The sequence below is a fragment of the Gopherus flavomarginatus genome, chromosome 9, assembly GCF_025201925.1.
Source record: "Gopherus flavomarginatus isolate rGopFla2 chromosome 9, rGopFla2.mat.asm, whole genome shotgun sequence".
Classification (NCBI taxonomy): Eukaryota; Metazoa; Chordata; order Testudines; family Testudinidae; genus Gopherus; species Gopherus flavomarginatus.
In genome coordinates, this window is record NC_066625.1 from 72,383,959 (window position 1) to 72,399,817 (window position 15,859).

General features: G+C 42.0%; 1 protein-coding gene and 1 long non-coding RNA gene across 3 annotated transcripts in view; one reads left to right on the top strand and one right to left on the bottom strand.

Moving 5' to 3' along the window:
- The window catches only part of FBN1 (fibrillin 1), a 226,958-nt gene extending 221,821 nt beyond the window's left edge, over nucleotides 1-5,137 (bottom strand). The window contains exons 1-2 of one of the 2 annotated variants that reach the window (XM_050966864.1): nucleotides 5,114-5,137; nucleotides 3,694-3,979 (exon numbers count right to left, since the gene is read on the bottom strand). In XM_050966864.1, coding sequence (XP_050822821.1) covers nucleotides 3,694-3,869 — 176 coding nt within the window. In that variant the 5' untranslated portion in view covers nucleotides 3,870-3,979; nucleotides 5,114-5,137. Of the gene's footprint in view, nucleotides 1-3,693; nucleotides 3,980-4,253; nucleotides 4,483-5,113 lie in introns of those variants that run through there. The other variant, XM_050966863.1, reaches the window with a different exon arrangement.
- On the top strand, nucleotides 4,893-11,040 carry LOC127057829 (uncharacterized). The gene is made up of 3 exons (XR_007776187.1): nucleotides 4,893-5,071; nucleotides 8,592-8,694; nucleotides 9,823-11,040. It is a non-coding gene; the product is annotated as an uncharacterized LOC127057829 (long non-coding RNA).
- The last annotated feature ends 4,819 nt before the right edge of the window (nucleotides 11,041-15,859 follow it).

Sequence of the window (15,859 nt, forward strand, 5' to 3'; positions counted from 1 at the left end):
CGGATGAAAGATCTATCTATATACACATAAGGTGTTTATTATTTTAAACATGCTATAGGGTAAACCACAATGGATTCCAGAGATACGTCTATTTACCATGTTGCAATATGTATTTGGACGTGGAAACTGACACCGAAAAATCAAATTATACTTTCTGAAAAAATAGTTACTACCTTAATAATAGTTTTCTGATCAACTAATAAAAATATGAAACTAATATGCAAACATGCATGTTAGATTAGAGGAATTGATTTTAAAACACAAGGGATTCAGCTTTTGCTAAAATGCCATTTGCTCAATGGCATAATGGTTGAGTCAGAAATCTAAGTTACAGGACAAGCAGCAGGCTTGAAGTCTTAAGGCTCAGGCTAACATAGAGGAGTATCTGCTCCAGTTAAAGTCCTCTTCTAGTTTTCAGCCATCTCATCGGCATAACAGATAAAGCAATGATAGTGAGGAAGAAAATAATCAACTTTAAACTTGCAATAAAATACAGAATTAGTATGAAATTAGCTACAAATTAGCAGTAAACCCTAATTGTATTCTTTTGCATATAAAACCAACATGTGCCCACAGAATCTTAATATTTTTTAAAGCTACATGCTTTTCAGTGTTCTTTTAACCAAACAAACACTAACAAAAAGTCTACTAAAATTTTTTCTCTGAAAATTTTTGAAGAGGCACCCACATCCATGCACTGACCATCAAGAGCAGAAAACACTGTAAAACCAGATTCAGATTTATGTGTCCCCCCCAAAAACTATCTGAAGTATTGTAACATGAAAACAAAGTCTACCATTATGATTTATGTTATAATTCTCAGAGCTCCAAAGATATTTGTACTAATGGACAAATGAGAAAAATAATGTGAATGTGTCTTCTTATAAACAAGTGAATTTTCTAATAATGTTTTAAGTCTATTTAACAACCACTGATTCTCTGTCTAATGTATCTGCAATTCCTATATACTTGGTGCCTCTTTTCCATATGGATTTCACAGAATTAACTCCAATCCTGCCTGTTAAAATGACAGCTCTTTTTGTACATTAGACTGCCACACCAAAGAAAGTTCTTGTGATTTCCAAATTGGGAATATCCAACAGGACTTCCTATAACAATGGTAAGGATGGTTATATGGCTAACAGAAGAAAAGAGTTCCGAAGCTTAAACAACTTGGTCACTTTTTACTGTCAGCCTCCAGTATGAGGTGCAAAAAAGGGACTAATAATGACTGACTGAACTAATGATTTGTTTTGTGTTTTACTGGATCAGACCCTTTGGCAAAATGCTATAAGCTTGTTAAGTATCTGCTTTCCAGGGCACTAAATCAGAATTGTAATATTCCAAATAATTACCCAAGCCATGGTCAAATGGAATGTCTAAAACTAACATTGTTGTTAACTCTAAACTCTCGTGTTGTCTAAAATACATCAAACTCACTCACAAATATTTCTTACGCAATTGCTACAACATATTTTATAAATAAAAGATGTCTAACTCATGAAGCAAATCACAGAACTAGACAGTTGTGCTATTTCTTCAGTTTTCAGCAGTAATCAACACTTGCAATATGATCTTTGAAAAAGCTGTTGATTTCAACTGTTTGTTCATGCTTTTTTTACTACTTTCTAAACAACCCACACAAAGACAGTGATGGTTATTTTCAACAAAGCAATTGTGTCTTCCAGCACACACATGCAACTCCCACTGAAGACAACACATGCACTGGAAGGCAGAATTTGGTCCCACGATTAAGTAATCGTGTTTTTCAACTTGATACTTTAATTCAGAACCCGAATTATGCGAAGAGGGAAAAATGGTTGAAAGTCATAGTACGAATAGTAAATATCTGTCTGAAAAGTAATTCTCTAACCCTTTGAAAGCTTTTATTATTTACAATTATCTTTGTTTGCAGTCCTTGCCTTCAACAGCAGTTTTGTGCAAGTAAGAAGTGCCAGAATGTGCACTGTCCAGCTGTCTCTCTAGTGACAAGACACCTGGAAGTAAAGGGCCTGACCATGAAAACTCAAGCTGTTGAGACTATTTGGATGAGTAAACACTGATCACTTGAGTATGTTTTTTTCAAGATGATGCCCAGAAAGGATAAAGTGACCTGAGACACCTCCTCGCTCAAGGAACTATAAAATTACCACATTGCACACTTACATATAGATATACATCATGATCATTATATGCATAATTTGGCAAAAGAATGAATTCCATGTATCTAACCCCCTAAGAATAAAACCATAATGTTTCCTTATTAGGCAAATACTGAAATAAGGAAAAATATAAGAGCCAGTCTTGCATTTCTCACTCACGCAAAACACCCATTAATATCAATAGAAATATTTTCCAGATTAAAGACTGCAGAATTCAGCTCATTTGCGATGCCTGCTAATATCAGTATAGCTAGGCTTGTATCAGAACATCCATATAAACTTTACTTCCAATCACTGAGAATTTTGCCCTGGTGATGGGGCAGGAATCCACATTACACACCGTACAGTGATGAGGTATTATTTTGAGGTTTCCCATTTAACAAAACAATTACGTTTTGAAATGTGTTGTTTCAGCATCTTTAAAGACATTTTGTTTTACAGGCTGAAATCTTTAATACTGAAAATAAACTACTAAGCCTGCACCATGACATTTCACCATGATTTTATTACACTTAAGAGTACTTAGGGCATATGCCAACGTAGCTACTAATACTGTACTAGATATTAATAGCTCCAGAAGAGTGGCATTGTGAGGATGGTACATATTTTATACATCAGACAATAATGGTATCAAATGAGCAATGATACATATTACAAAATGGTCTAAATAGGCATGACAGACCATAATTGATCTGAAAGTTACGGGCATTCTGTCTTAGGCAAACAATGGGAGTCCTGTGTGAGCAAGGAATGAAGGACTGGCCCTAATTATTTTTAAAAAGAGGGTGAGGGGCTGGAATGGGATTGGTTTTTTTTCTATTTTCCTTTCTGGAAGTTAAATTAACAAGCACCAAAACATTAACATATAATAATATTTCATTTGAGTTAAAATTAACAGTTATCAAAAAAGCAAAGACTGGACTATACAATCCTGGGTCATCCAAATCTCCCACTAAAGTTCCTGGAAATTTTGGGTGCACAGGGAATGCAAGATCAGGCCAAAAACTTATCCTTACCAGTCCTGTTGTGCTCAGTGTGTAATGCACATGGTATAGCTATGACCAGCTCAGGACAGAGCAGCAAAAATCTCAGCCTTAGCTTGGACTTTCCTTGCTTTTGTCAGCATGATCACACCCTTTCCCTGTATTTAATAGGGGAGGGCAGGACGTTGCAGATCAATAGTTACCATTACTCCACACTCAGAGCTTGATCTGGGGGAAGTATAACCCTCACTAAACATAAGAGAACAGAGACAGCCAGATCTTGCCTCCTTACAACTTCAGGGGCTCCAAGGAAAGTACCATCTCACCAGGCTAGGTAATAACAGTGGCTTTTCTTCTACTGTAACAATCCAATTTGTCCCAAACTCTCTGACCTCCCTTTCGCTGAAGCCCATTGGGAGAACTGGACGGTGCAAAAACACTAACATGTCCCAAGGATGGTGCCACTTCACAGGAATTGCCTTTGTAGCCTTACGGTGCGCCAGGTTCTGTTATTTCCAAACACCCCGTGCCCCCTCCCCTCCAATTACCCTTTGAGCGCATCGTGCCCTCCTCCGCCTCCGCCTTGTCCTCTCCTCTTGGCTCTGCTGGCTCTGGTTTCCTTCGCGTTATCAGCCTCCAAATTCCCTTCGGCACCTTCGCTCGTATAGGAAGATAAAATCACTGTAAATCCCAGGGCGAACTTCAGCAGCCTCCCCAGCCACATCGCGCCGCCTCCCTTCTCCGGCTCGCCTGGGCTCGGAGCGCTGCAAGTGGCTTCTCCTTCCTCCCCAGCCGCCTAAATCCGCAGGTCCCAGCCGACCGACTCCCGATCAGCTGCAAGAGGGGAGGGGAGGAGAAGGGTTTTCAGTGACACGGAGCTAAACTTCAGCCATTCCCCGCACCACCCCCATCCCCAGCTGCCAGAGCGAGCCACCGCAGCATGCAATGCGCAGCTCCTCCGCTCGCCCGTGCCCGGAGCCCGGCCACTGCGCAGCCTGTCTCTGCCCCAGCCGCCCAGGCTGCAGCCCGGCATAGCCCCCATCCCCAACTCCCGGCTGGCTTCTCCGCCTGCGGCTGCCGGGGCTCCCCATCGCTCCCGTTCCCGTACCTTCCCTCCGACAGCATCAGCAAGGGCTGCACAGCCCGCCCAGCGCACCGAGCGGCGGCTGCAGCTGCTGAGGCTGCTCTGGGGCTGGGACTGTCTCCAAAGCATGAAACTGGCCAGGCTTTGCAAAGCAGCACCAAAACAACCGGGAGGCTAAGGCGGCAGGAGAGAGGTGTCAGGCTGGGGGCAGCCCGGGCGAGCCATGCACGGGGCGGGCGCTGACACCCGTGCCCAGCCGCAACACAACCCGAGGGGGAAAAAAAACCCGCTGCCTTCACCCACTGGAGCCGCCGCTGCTGCGGAGGCTGCTGCCGCCGCCGCTGTTCCCGCCGCTGTTCCAGCCGCGTCCGCTGCACCCACCGCTGCTCCGACGGCCCCCTCCTTCCCTTCTCCCTCTCCCCTCCTCTTCAAGTACCGTCCGCGCAGCTGCGTCTCGCGAGAGGCAGGTCAGCCGCCGGCCTCCCCTCCCCACTCCCCACCCCGGCTCCTGAGACCGGCCGCGGAGCTGGGGCGGCCCCGTGCGCCGCTCCCCCGGCTGCTCGGGTTCCTGGCGCGCGCTTTGGGGCCAGGCTCGGGAGCCCGGACGGCCGCTGAAGCTCTCCCGGGAGGGCGGGCGGCACCTGCGCCAAGAACGCCCGCGGGCGGCCAGGGAGCCGCAGTGAAGGTGGGGATGCCTTGGGGGCCGAGGCCAGCCGCAGCTCCTGGCCCCACCCTCCCTCCGCGCTGGAAGGAGAGGACCAAAAGCCAGCAGGAGCCAGCTGCTCTTCCCCCTGCCTTGAGGACGGAGAGGGATACCCGGCCTGCAGGGTTAGCTGCCTTAGGTAACCCCACGCCCTGCAGAAAGCATCAGGTTCTTGCAGTACCTAACCGGGCCTGAGTACAACTGCATGAGGAGGAGAGGACTTGCTTGTTTAGCCAAGCCCCAGCCTGATGTTAATGTACCAACAGGTCACGGGGCCTGGTCCCAGGAGGGCACTTGGGCTCAGAAGTGTCCAAATCACTTTCTTGCTGGGTTGTAGCAGCAAAGCAATTTATGAAACCTTGAGGAGCGGAGGGGGGAAGACCGTGGTGCTGCTCCACCCCAGAGCTTGAAGTAGTAATAACAAACCCCAAATACATGCAGCAGCACCCCCACTATAAAAAACTGTTCCACGACCCCGGACTAGGAGAAAACAAAACTGAAAGAGGTGGATTCCTCAGCCTCTGTCTGAAATCATGTGTCCTGGAAGTGCAGCAGTTTAAGTCTGATTGAGTGGCTTAAAAGCATAATGGTATTTATGTTTCCCTTATAAGGGAAACAGCAGCGATATTGACTTTACCTTGGAGGTTGCCGAATAATGAATTCACTATTGACTAGAAGATAGAGAAGTCCAACTGCAGAAGTACAAGGCAAACCAGGAGATCAAAACTGCAACAGATAGTAAGATTTAAAAAATTAATAAATAGAACAGTGAAGCCAACAACTAAAAGCTTTTCCTTGTGGAAAGTCAGTATCACATTCTTCCAGACTTGGTAGTGGCAGAATCTTGGTGTTGATAGAAATATTCTTTTCGGCCCACACGCAACAAATTAAGTCTCGTCTGATTTTTAAGCAATCTTTCTTTGTAAAATGGAGAAGTCTGGTGCCTGTGTGATAATTTTTAGTGCTTTGCATTTCTGGTTGCCTGCTTTACACTAGGTACTTCAGCCCTGGATGTGAGGTTTGGTGTAGAACTAGAATTGCTGCTCGTGGGAGCTTAGACACTAAAAGATAGATAAAATGAAGATAGAATGCAGTAGGAAATACAGAGACAAGGAGATCAGATTATTATAAAATGTAAATAATCTTATGCTATGATAATGCGTGGTACAGAGAACCATACAACTAACCCATAAATCAAACTGCCTATGGACAATCACTAAAATGAGAGAGAAGATCTGCACACGTTCTGCTGCATTCTAAGAGGAGTAAGCATCCTCTAGGAGCTCACTTCTCAAGTAACTGCTTATGTTTATAATATTATGCGCAGCTCCCGCTGATGTTCTAAAAATGGAATTATACCCTTTTGATCGGAAGTGTGGATGCTAACAACTTGCAGCCAATAGGGCCAATCTAGAGCCAGCAGTAGGGAACAGAAAGACTTCCATTGACTTCAGTGAACTTTAGATCAGAGCCTAAAAAGAGTGACAGAAGTCAGTCTCCCCTTTAATTTTAATAGCTCTGGCTGCAAAGCATTTCTGTAGCCATGTCTGTAGTTGGTAAGGTCTATAGTTTTCATTCATGCTCCTGTAGTTACTTTTATTATTTCAATATTTGTAAATCACTTTGCAAAACAAAATCTAATCTCACTCCCGCTCTCTAACCCACTGGAGCCTCTATTTATGCTTTTTGGGGTTCATTTCATTGTCCATAATCAAACAGGTCAGTACTGTAATTAAACTATCCTAAATATCAAAAACTTCTGAAGTTACAAAACACAACTGAAAGCACACAAGCACCTTAGGGCTTCTCTACACTTACCGGGGAACTGGCAAGCAGCAATCGATGCATCGGCAGTTGATTTAATGGATCTAGTGAAGATCTGCTAAATCGACCGCAGATTGCTCTCCCCTTGACTCCTGTACTCCACCAAATCAAGCAGAGTAGAGGGAGTTGACGGGAGAGCGTCTCCTGTCAACATCATGTAGCATGGACCCCACAGTAAGTAGATCTAAGCTATGTCGATTTGAGTTACGCTATTCACGTAACTCAAATTACGTAGCTTAGATCGAATTTCTCCTGTAGTGTAGACAAGGCCCAAGTGTGAAGACAATAAATATGAACGTATTCATCTCCTTGCTAATAAGTAAGTATTTTGACAGACACGTTAGATTTTCAAACTTGAAAATATTCCAGGTTGTCAGTTTCAACCAGCTATTCCATTGTGAATGGTCCTACGTTACAAAACTGGTCTTCCAAAGGCTTTGCTTTCAGTTGTGCTTTGTAATTACAGAAGTTTTGATATATAGGATAGCTTAATTACAGTACTGACCTGTTTGATTTTGGACAATGTACAACCTTACAGCAAGTAGCTAACCACCCTCACGTATGCCACCCTGCCCAAAGTATGCATTAGGTAGACGCACGCTACATCTGGTGCCATGAGTGCATTATTAGAACAATGCAAAAAACTTTGTATGGTTACATACTGGATATCTTACATACTGTGCTTACAACTCTAATCTAATGTAGTAAAAACATGATGGACATCACTTGAAATGACTGTAAGGAGCTGAAATCTCTTTTTACAGCAGTTCTTTATATTTTATTCAACACACTTTATCCTTTTAAGTATGTGGGACCATTTTACTTTAAGCCATCCACACAAATGCAGTATTTTTTGCTTACTCAATAGAAACAGCATTCCAATCGGTAGAATTTTATTAAGGGGATCAATTAACTTTATATCTGTACCCCCACGCATTTCATTTTCACCATTCCAGCATAACTAATCAGTTAACACTAATTAGTCTGGCCTCCTTACAATTCGCTATAAATAATTCCTGGAGCATATTTTTTGGACAAACATCCAATCTATAACATTTGTTAGTGATGGACAATCTACCACAATGCTTGTTATGGTTACTTGCACCATTAAAAATTTAGGCATTATTTCCAGACTGAATTTATCTAGCTTCAACTTCTTGCCATTGGATTATGTTACATTTTTCTCTGCTAGAAAGAAGAGTCCATTATTAAATATTTGTTCCCCTTGTAAATACTTGTAGACAGTAATCAAAACACACCTTAACCTTCTCTTGGATAAGCTGACAGAGCTCAATTATTTTTGTGGCTCTTCCCTGAATCCCCTCCAATTTATCAACACCCTTTTCAATTGTCGGCACTGGAACTAGGAACAGTATTCCAGTGGCAGTCACACCAGTGCCAAAAATAGAGGTAAAATAACCTCTCTGCTCCTACTTGAGATTCCCCTGTTCATGCACCCCAGGATCGCATTAGCTCTTTTGGCTAGCATCACACTGGGAGCTCATGTTCAGAAGATTATCCACCACAACCCTCAAATCTTTTTCAGAGTCACTGCCTGCTTCCCTGGATAGAGTCCCCCATCCTGTAAATATGGCCTACATTATTTGTTCCTAAATGTTTATATTTACATTTAGCCATATTAAAACATGCATTGTTTGCTTGCACCCAGTTTACCAAGTGATCCAATTGCTCCGAAACAGTCACTTGGGCCTTGTCATTATTTACCACCAACTCCCCCCCAAATTTGTGTCATCTGCAAACTTTATCAGTGGTGATTCTATGTTTTCTTCCCGGTCATTTTGATATTTAGTAAATCCTTATACCTTGCAATTCAGATCTCTTAACCTGGACTCCCAAGAAGATACCAACCAAAAAAAGAAGGCTGTACTGTCAAGGTAGACTGGATTTACAGGAAGGGTGTGCAGTCCCAATAGACAGGTAAAATACAGATATACATTGAAAAATGATGACTAGTTGACTGGGCAATGGGTTACAGAGCACTGCACTTTATTGTAGATCATCGTCTGATTCTGGCCCAGGTTGGTAGTGACCCAAAACTTATCACTACCATTCAGTGGCCTGTGTGAAAAAAGTTGTTTATTTACAATAAGGATCAAGTCACTAATTTTTACCTTGCTGGCTCTTTCAGAAGAGAGACCTTCCAAGGAATGAATAGCATGGAGGCTGAAAAACATTTACACTCCTAGAAACGCTAGTTTGGTTTTCAGCACACTCATGAGGCAGTGAGGAGAAAGCTGGCATTGATGCCACTCATACTGAACCCATTCTGGGGATAAAAAGGAAAGTAATTTCTTCAAAGCTACTCATTCAGATTCCCTCCCGCACCCAACAGTATCCTGTGAAAAAGAAATATACATCTGTAACTGCTCAAGTGAAGAGACGGTGCTGTGCAAGGGATTTTGCACTCCTTTTTAAAATAAGTTTGTCATTACAAAAGGAAAGTTTAGATGAGAGTGGTGGTGCAGTTGCAGAGTTCTTGCTACTACAGAAGAATACAAATCAAATGTTTGTAATGGGGCAGTCATCTTTGGTTCCCTTACTTTGGTCTTGCTCTATGTATAGCGAAATCTACACATTTACTAAAGTGACTCTGGAAGCAGAGTGCTTTTAAACTATATTATTGCAAAAACTGCTGCTAGAAAATGAGGTTTATAATGAAAAAGACACAAGTAAACACAAAGGTAACGAATCATGAGAAGTATTACCTTAATGAGGCACTTATAAACATTCATTTGGACTCAGATTTTCTCTTATGATTGCTTTCATGCTCCGGGTTCAGCTTCTGAAAAGTTATCCAGTCTGCATAACAGGTTAATTAGAATCTGATGACTGCTATCTGATGAGACATTTATGATGTCTTATTTGGTATCTTGCACAGTTACAGAAATGTAGATTACAGTAAATGAGGTGATGTTGCACGATACACAGGCTGCCCATCAATTAATATAGGGAAACATGGAGATCATCAATTTTTGGTGTATAGCACTTTTAAAGACCATCAGCTTATACATACTAAGGGGGAATATTTATCTGATTTGCTTACAGATTTATAATGGTGTCTATCTGGGTATTTTAGACCCTTTTAAAAAAGCCAACCAACAACAAGTACTTCTTCAAATCAAAAGACTAAACAGAACTTCTTTTCTGTGTTACTAAATTGATTGCTCCTTACTAGCAGCCAGAGACCTACAAAATGGATAACTCTGGCACAGCCACATGAAGCTTATCAAACCTGGACTCTAGAACACATCTAGAAGGAAGAGGTTCCTAGGCCTTCCAACTATGATGCCCTGCCATCCATTCAAGAGTATTTCACTCCAAGGACAGACAGCAGGAATTATCCAGCATCTCTCTGCTACCGGGACAGGCCACAGGAGAAGGCCTGATCTCTTGGATAACAGATCCAGACCTTTGAGGACTTTTTAGACCATAACCAACACCTTGAACTGCACCCAGAAATAAACCAGTAATCACAGCAGCTTTGGTAACACCAGTATTGCATGCGCATTACAACTTACCTCCCTGAAGAAATGTTCCAGATGATTTTCAGGAGTAACCCCAAGTAGAGTGCATTGCAGGTAACAGTGGTGTGGGTTGTGGTGGCAGGGTCCACAGTAAGAAGGAACAGTGGCAGCTGATTGGGTCAATCTAGATTTGGGGTGGGGGAGACATGCTGCCTCTGGCATCTGGGAAAACAGTAAGAGTGATAGATCCAATATAAACCTAAAAGTGGAAATTATTTTTGCAAAGGTCAGGACTGCATCTTTAATAAAAGACATGCTCACAGCCACCACCCACTGCGTTGGAGGCATCTCTTTGCTCAGCAGCATAACTTCCTTAGTGTCTGCTTGTTCTCCACTACTACTTAGATTGTAAACTCTCTGAAGCAGGGACCATCTCTTTGCTGTATGTACAGTGCCTAACACAATACTGCTGGGGCCTCTAACCTCTACCATAGCACAAATCGACAGTGATACATAAATGGTTCAGTTCATTTTATAAAGTGGCTGAGTTATTAAAATAATAATAATATCATTCCTCCCTACCAGTTGTACTAAGCTACCTCTCCAAGTAAACACAATTGTAATTCCATTTTAGTTCTGTTAGGAGTCTGTGTGTCTGGAACTGACATGCTGATTTATTTTTTTCCCCCATTTACACTGGCTAAGTCTGACAGATTTTTTTGCTCAGGCTGCTATGTAGTAACTTAAAAAACCCTAGTCTATAATTGTGTTCTATTGTGTATGTTAACAGGAATTTGTGTTTAGGATTTTCATTGGTAATTATTCTGTTTTTCTGGATATTAAACTCTCTTGTACATCTAGGATGGTCTCATCATTTGCCTAAAAGACAATTAAATTGCACAGCAATGCTCACTGTATATAGCTTACCTCCAGACAAATACCCCAGTTTACCCTGCTGCACACATCTCCTGAAGACACAGAACAGACTTTTGGTTTGGAATATTGGTGGTTCAGAAGTGCTTAGTCTCTGCACTGTCTTTCCCTCCATTTGAACTTTTACTGCTCAGACAGTTGATTTTGTTCCAGCATAAAAAAAAAAATCTCCCCCTTTTTGTAGAGCCAAATATTGATTTAAAAAATGTTCACACTTTATACTGAAATATTTTTTTTTGTGATAAACAAAGAAACCATCTAATGGGACAGAATTAAGAACTAGTCTCTAGCTAGCTGGCTGTATTTTTTTTTTAAATGTAACTACCTGAACTTCCGCAGTAGGTGAATATTTAGATCTGCAAATTTTGTTAATCTGTTTCAACCGACATGAACAGAAATAATATGTTCATGCTTTTGAAAAGGTCTGGATATCTTAGTTCAATTGGCTACATATTTCTTAGTTAGTAAAGGAAACCTTGATCATGCCAATGAAAACAAACAGTGTGGGAAAGATTTTTTTTTAAATGTAAGTATTCTAGAAGCACAAATAGTAATAATACAGGTTTTGCCTGAATGTAAAGTTAGATCAAGTGGCTGGTTTAAATCTACAAAAGCATGAGCGAATTTTGAAACTCACCAATAAACCACCCTTTTTCCTAACAGTGTATGATCAGATCATCTGTAATAACTAGACACAAGAAGATATGTTATGGATGAGTTTCGGGAACAACTCCTCAGAGACGTGGCTCTGGGGCCACAGATTTCTATTTAATCTTTGCTTATGGTTTTCTTGTGTGTTTTCATTTTGGTTTGAAGTTTTCATCTCTCAGCTGAGTTGGTAAAGATGAAGGAGGATGAAATGACACAATGTCAGACCTGTTAAGGGGTGTGCTGTGCACTCCACTGGAATACAGTGAAAACTAAAGAAGATTACCCTCTAGTTCACACTTTCTGGTCCTTATCCAAAAGCGCACACAGGCCCCCAGTTCTATTCCAGCTTGTAACCACAAAGTCCTGGCTGACCATGGAGCTGTTACACTTTGTACAGGCTTAAAAAATCTCTCCCCTCCGCTATTACTTCCTGTGGAAGGTGAAATGCCTGCAGGATTTGTAGTCTTGTATCCCTTCAAGCAAAACAGTCCCTTAGATTTACAGAATGGGGAGTATGATGGCTCCACACTGAAAACTCGAGACAATTTGGGAAAGAATCTGATTGCCCTCAAAGTCTAAAGGAAACAGATGTGCTTGATCCTCTGATACACCTGGCTTCATAAGTCAGGATGACAAAGAAAAGCAACAGGAAAAAAAAAAAAAGATGCCCAAATTGAAACTCATTTCTCTACATTTTTGTTATTTTTAGGGGTTGTCCATTAACACTTGAGTGTTTTTTCCTGTCCTAAGGTAGGTCAATTTTACAATTAATCTTCACCCTCCTGAGAAAAGGGGAATGAGATTATCATCTTTTAGTGGCTGAAGATGTAATCCAAGCACCTATTAACACCAACATAGTTATTCATGAGGGCCCCTACACAAAAGATTATTAATGAGTCAGAAAACTACCAGCTACTGGGGCTTTTCTGATCCTTCTGGCCCCCAGGGAAGATGGAGTTTGACCTAGTTTTCTGCATGACTGATGTCAAATGTCATACAACCAAATAAAAATAAAAGTGTCTCTTAGCAGGGATGCAGGGGAAGGCTTTGAAAGGCAACGTCCAACCTTTGATGGTGGCTTAACATATTTCTAATACAGTGTAATGTACTTAAGGAAACATATCTACCACGATATAGGTATGTAGATAAGCCAGTGGTTGAAAGAGAAATTCTGTTTCTTTGATTTAGATGTAAAAAAATTAAATGCAGGTTTGAGAACTATGTAAAAAATAAAAATAAATGTTCATGACATGTTCTTCCTGGTCCTCCAGTCACCACTCAAGCCTAACTCCTATGGACTGAAATGGCAATATTAACTGAGTAAAGTCTGCAGATCAGCCCACTGAATTTAAGCCAATGCTGAAGCCAAATAATAGATGACTGGGAGGGTCTTACTTTGGACTCCTTTGCTGTCGCAACTGACATTTTAAATAATGACAACCATCACTAGGTTCAAAAGCAAAAGTAAATTGCCATACTTATCACTGGGTGAGCTTTCAGAGTGAAGTGCTGAGCAAAATGGATGCAGCTTCCTTTTCAGCTACAATGATTACATTCCGGATGACTGCAAGCTGGCATCTACTAGTGTTTTCCTCCAGCTCTCCCTCATGCAAAACTCCTCCCTGACCTCAGTAATGTTTGTAGGATCAGGCCCTACATTCCTTACAACATTGTGTCAGCAGTGGGATTGGGCGTCTCTGCTGAGATATTCTATCCCAGCATTCCTCTGGCAATGAAATGTTTCAGTTCAATGGGAGTTTCCCCACTGACATAGTTTAAATAACAACATGGCTATCAAAGACCTGGGATTAGACCCTGAACACATCATGCTTTCTCTGCCCAATCTTTCACATGAGAAGCACCAGTGCCATGGCTTTGGCAGTGGCACTCATGCATGGCCATGGTCAGTCTCCAGCTAGTTCAAAGCTCTGGTGAACAGTTCACTACAGCTCTGGTCTGCCTGAGTCTGCACTTTCACTTATTCAGTAACAGTTTCCAAAGTATGACCTCATTTCCTCAGGTTTTCTAGATACTGGCTTAAACTAAGTGAGACAATCTGATTTGGAGTCCGTCACCTTCTACTGGGTGTAAACCCCTTTGGGGATTATTTTTCCATGTCTGCCTTAACTGCTGATTTTTGAGTTAAAATAGCCAAGTGGTGATTCTCATTAAGGGGTTTTCATCAGATCCAAATTTGGCATTAGCCAGTCCTTAGAAATCATTAATTGCCTCAAACTGCATTGGAGATTATAAGAACTCTTTGCAGAGTGCTAGAAAACATGTTCCATCTTTATTATATAATACATATATCTTAGTATTCTGCATCCTTACATTGTGGGGTGCAGGGTTCAAAATACTGTCACCTAAGTGCATCTAGGGCCTGATCTAAAGCCCACTGAAGTCAATAGAAAGACTCCATTGACTTAGATGTGCACTTTTTTGGTTATTTGTCCCATTCACGTATACACTGGATTAGAGAAACACTTCAGCGTATGTTTGCATTTGAACTGGGAAGTGTGATTCCTAGCTCACGGAGACGTAACCCACACTTGCTCTGCTCAAGCTAGCACCTAAAAATAGCAGTGAGTTCCCAGCATCTTAGGGTAGACACCCAAGTATGTACCCTGGCCGTGGGCAGGATTAAATTCAGGGCAGCCTACCTGAGTGGCCATCTGTGCTGCTGCGGACATTGCAATTTTTTAAGGCACCAGTTCAAGCAGAGCTAGTGTGGGTATGCTTGTGCAATCACACGGTGCAGCTTAAATGTAGATGTATCCATAAACTCATACTATAATTCATGACAAACTGACTGTTTCCTAAGAATACTGGCATGAAAAGTGTGGATCCTCTGATAATGAAAATTCTGCAGCTGCACACAGGAAAGAAAGAGGAAACAACAATTGGAGTCAGGACTGAAACATTACATTACACAGGTAGGCTTATTGAAGTAAATGGATAAGGCAAGAAGGATTGGGTTCCAAATACTGATCCTGAAACAGTTAGTAGAGAGAGGTAAAGCACATATTTTTGCTACATGCAGATTTGAGATGAATTAGAAATATACTAGACTATCTAGGCTTAAAGGGGTTATTTTTTAGGGTAACCTGGTTTGTACAATAATTTCTATTTAACATATTGCTGATATCAAGATTTTTCACTGCTAATAACACATTTGTGATGCAAATTATTGAGAGATTGTAGTTTGAATAGGGAAAACAATTCTAACATGTAAACGCTTCCAGTTTGGGGGACACTGGATTTACAAACAAATTTTGAATTGAAAATTACCACCAGCACTAGGTCTGGTGTTCATATTAGTTGGGGGTTGGGAGGGCACTTCCTCCTGGCTGCTCTGGGGATTAGCTCTGTGAAGCCAACACCCCTTCCTGCGATACCTCCATGTCTCTTTGTCACTCTCTCGATCTGCAGCTCCTCACTCACTCCAGGAGCTGCTGCTTGCTCTTCATGACTTGTCCCTCTGGCCAGGTTACTATACATTATTTTCCCCTTCCAGAATATCAGTCTTTCTTCAGCAGTCTTGGGCAAGCTTCCCATTCACTGCTCCAAGTTCCACTCCCTCAGTAGGGGAACCTGGGCCTATCCTCTACTCCAGACTCCAACTCAGGGACCCTCTAGTCAGCAGCCAAGTTCTATTCCCTTCTAAACGTTGCTACATTTTCCTGAGCCTCTTCTGTACCTCTGGCTCTCCCCCCTCCTCTGGGTTTGCCAGCCCAAATGCCCTCCTCCCTGGGAATAACTGTAGGTTACCTATCTCTTTCTGTAGCTTCCAAACATACCTCCCTTTCCCCTGGGGGTGATTGTATCCTGCAGCCCTCTTCTGTTGCTTTATAATCCCAGCCCAGCTCCCCCAGGTGCACTTCATCAGCAAATTAAGCCTTAGCACTCCCTGACTTTCCTCCAGGTCCAACCTATAGGTAAATTGGTCTAGTTTATCCCTTCAAGCCTCGTGTAGGGTGGGCACCCCATCACAGGGGGAAGTTATGTTTGTATTGATTTAAAAAAAAAATCTCGAT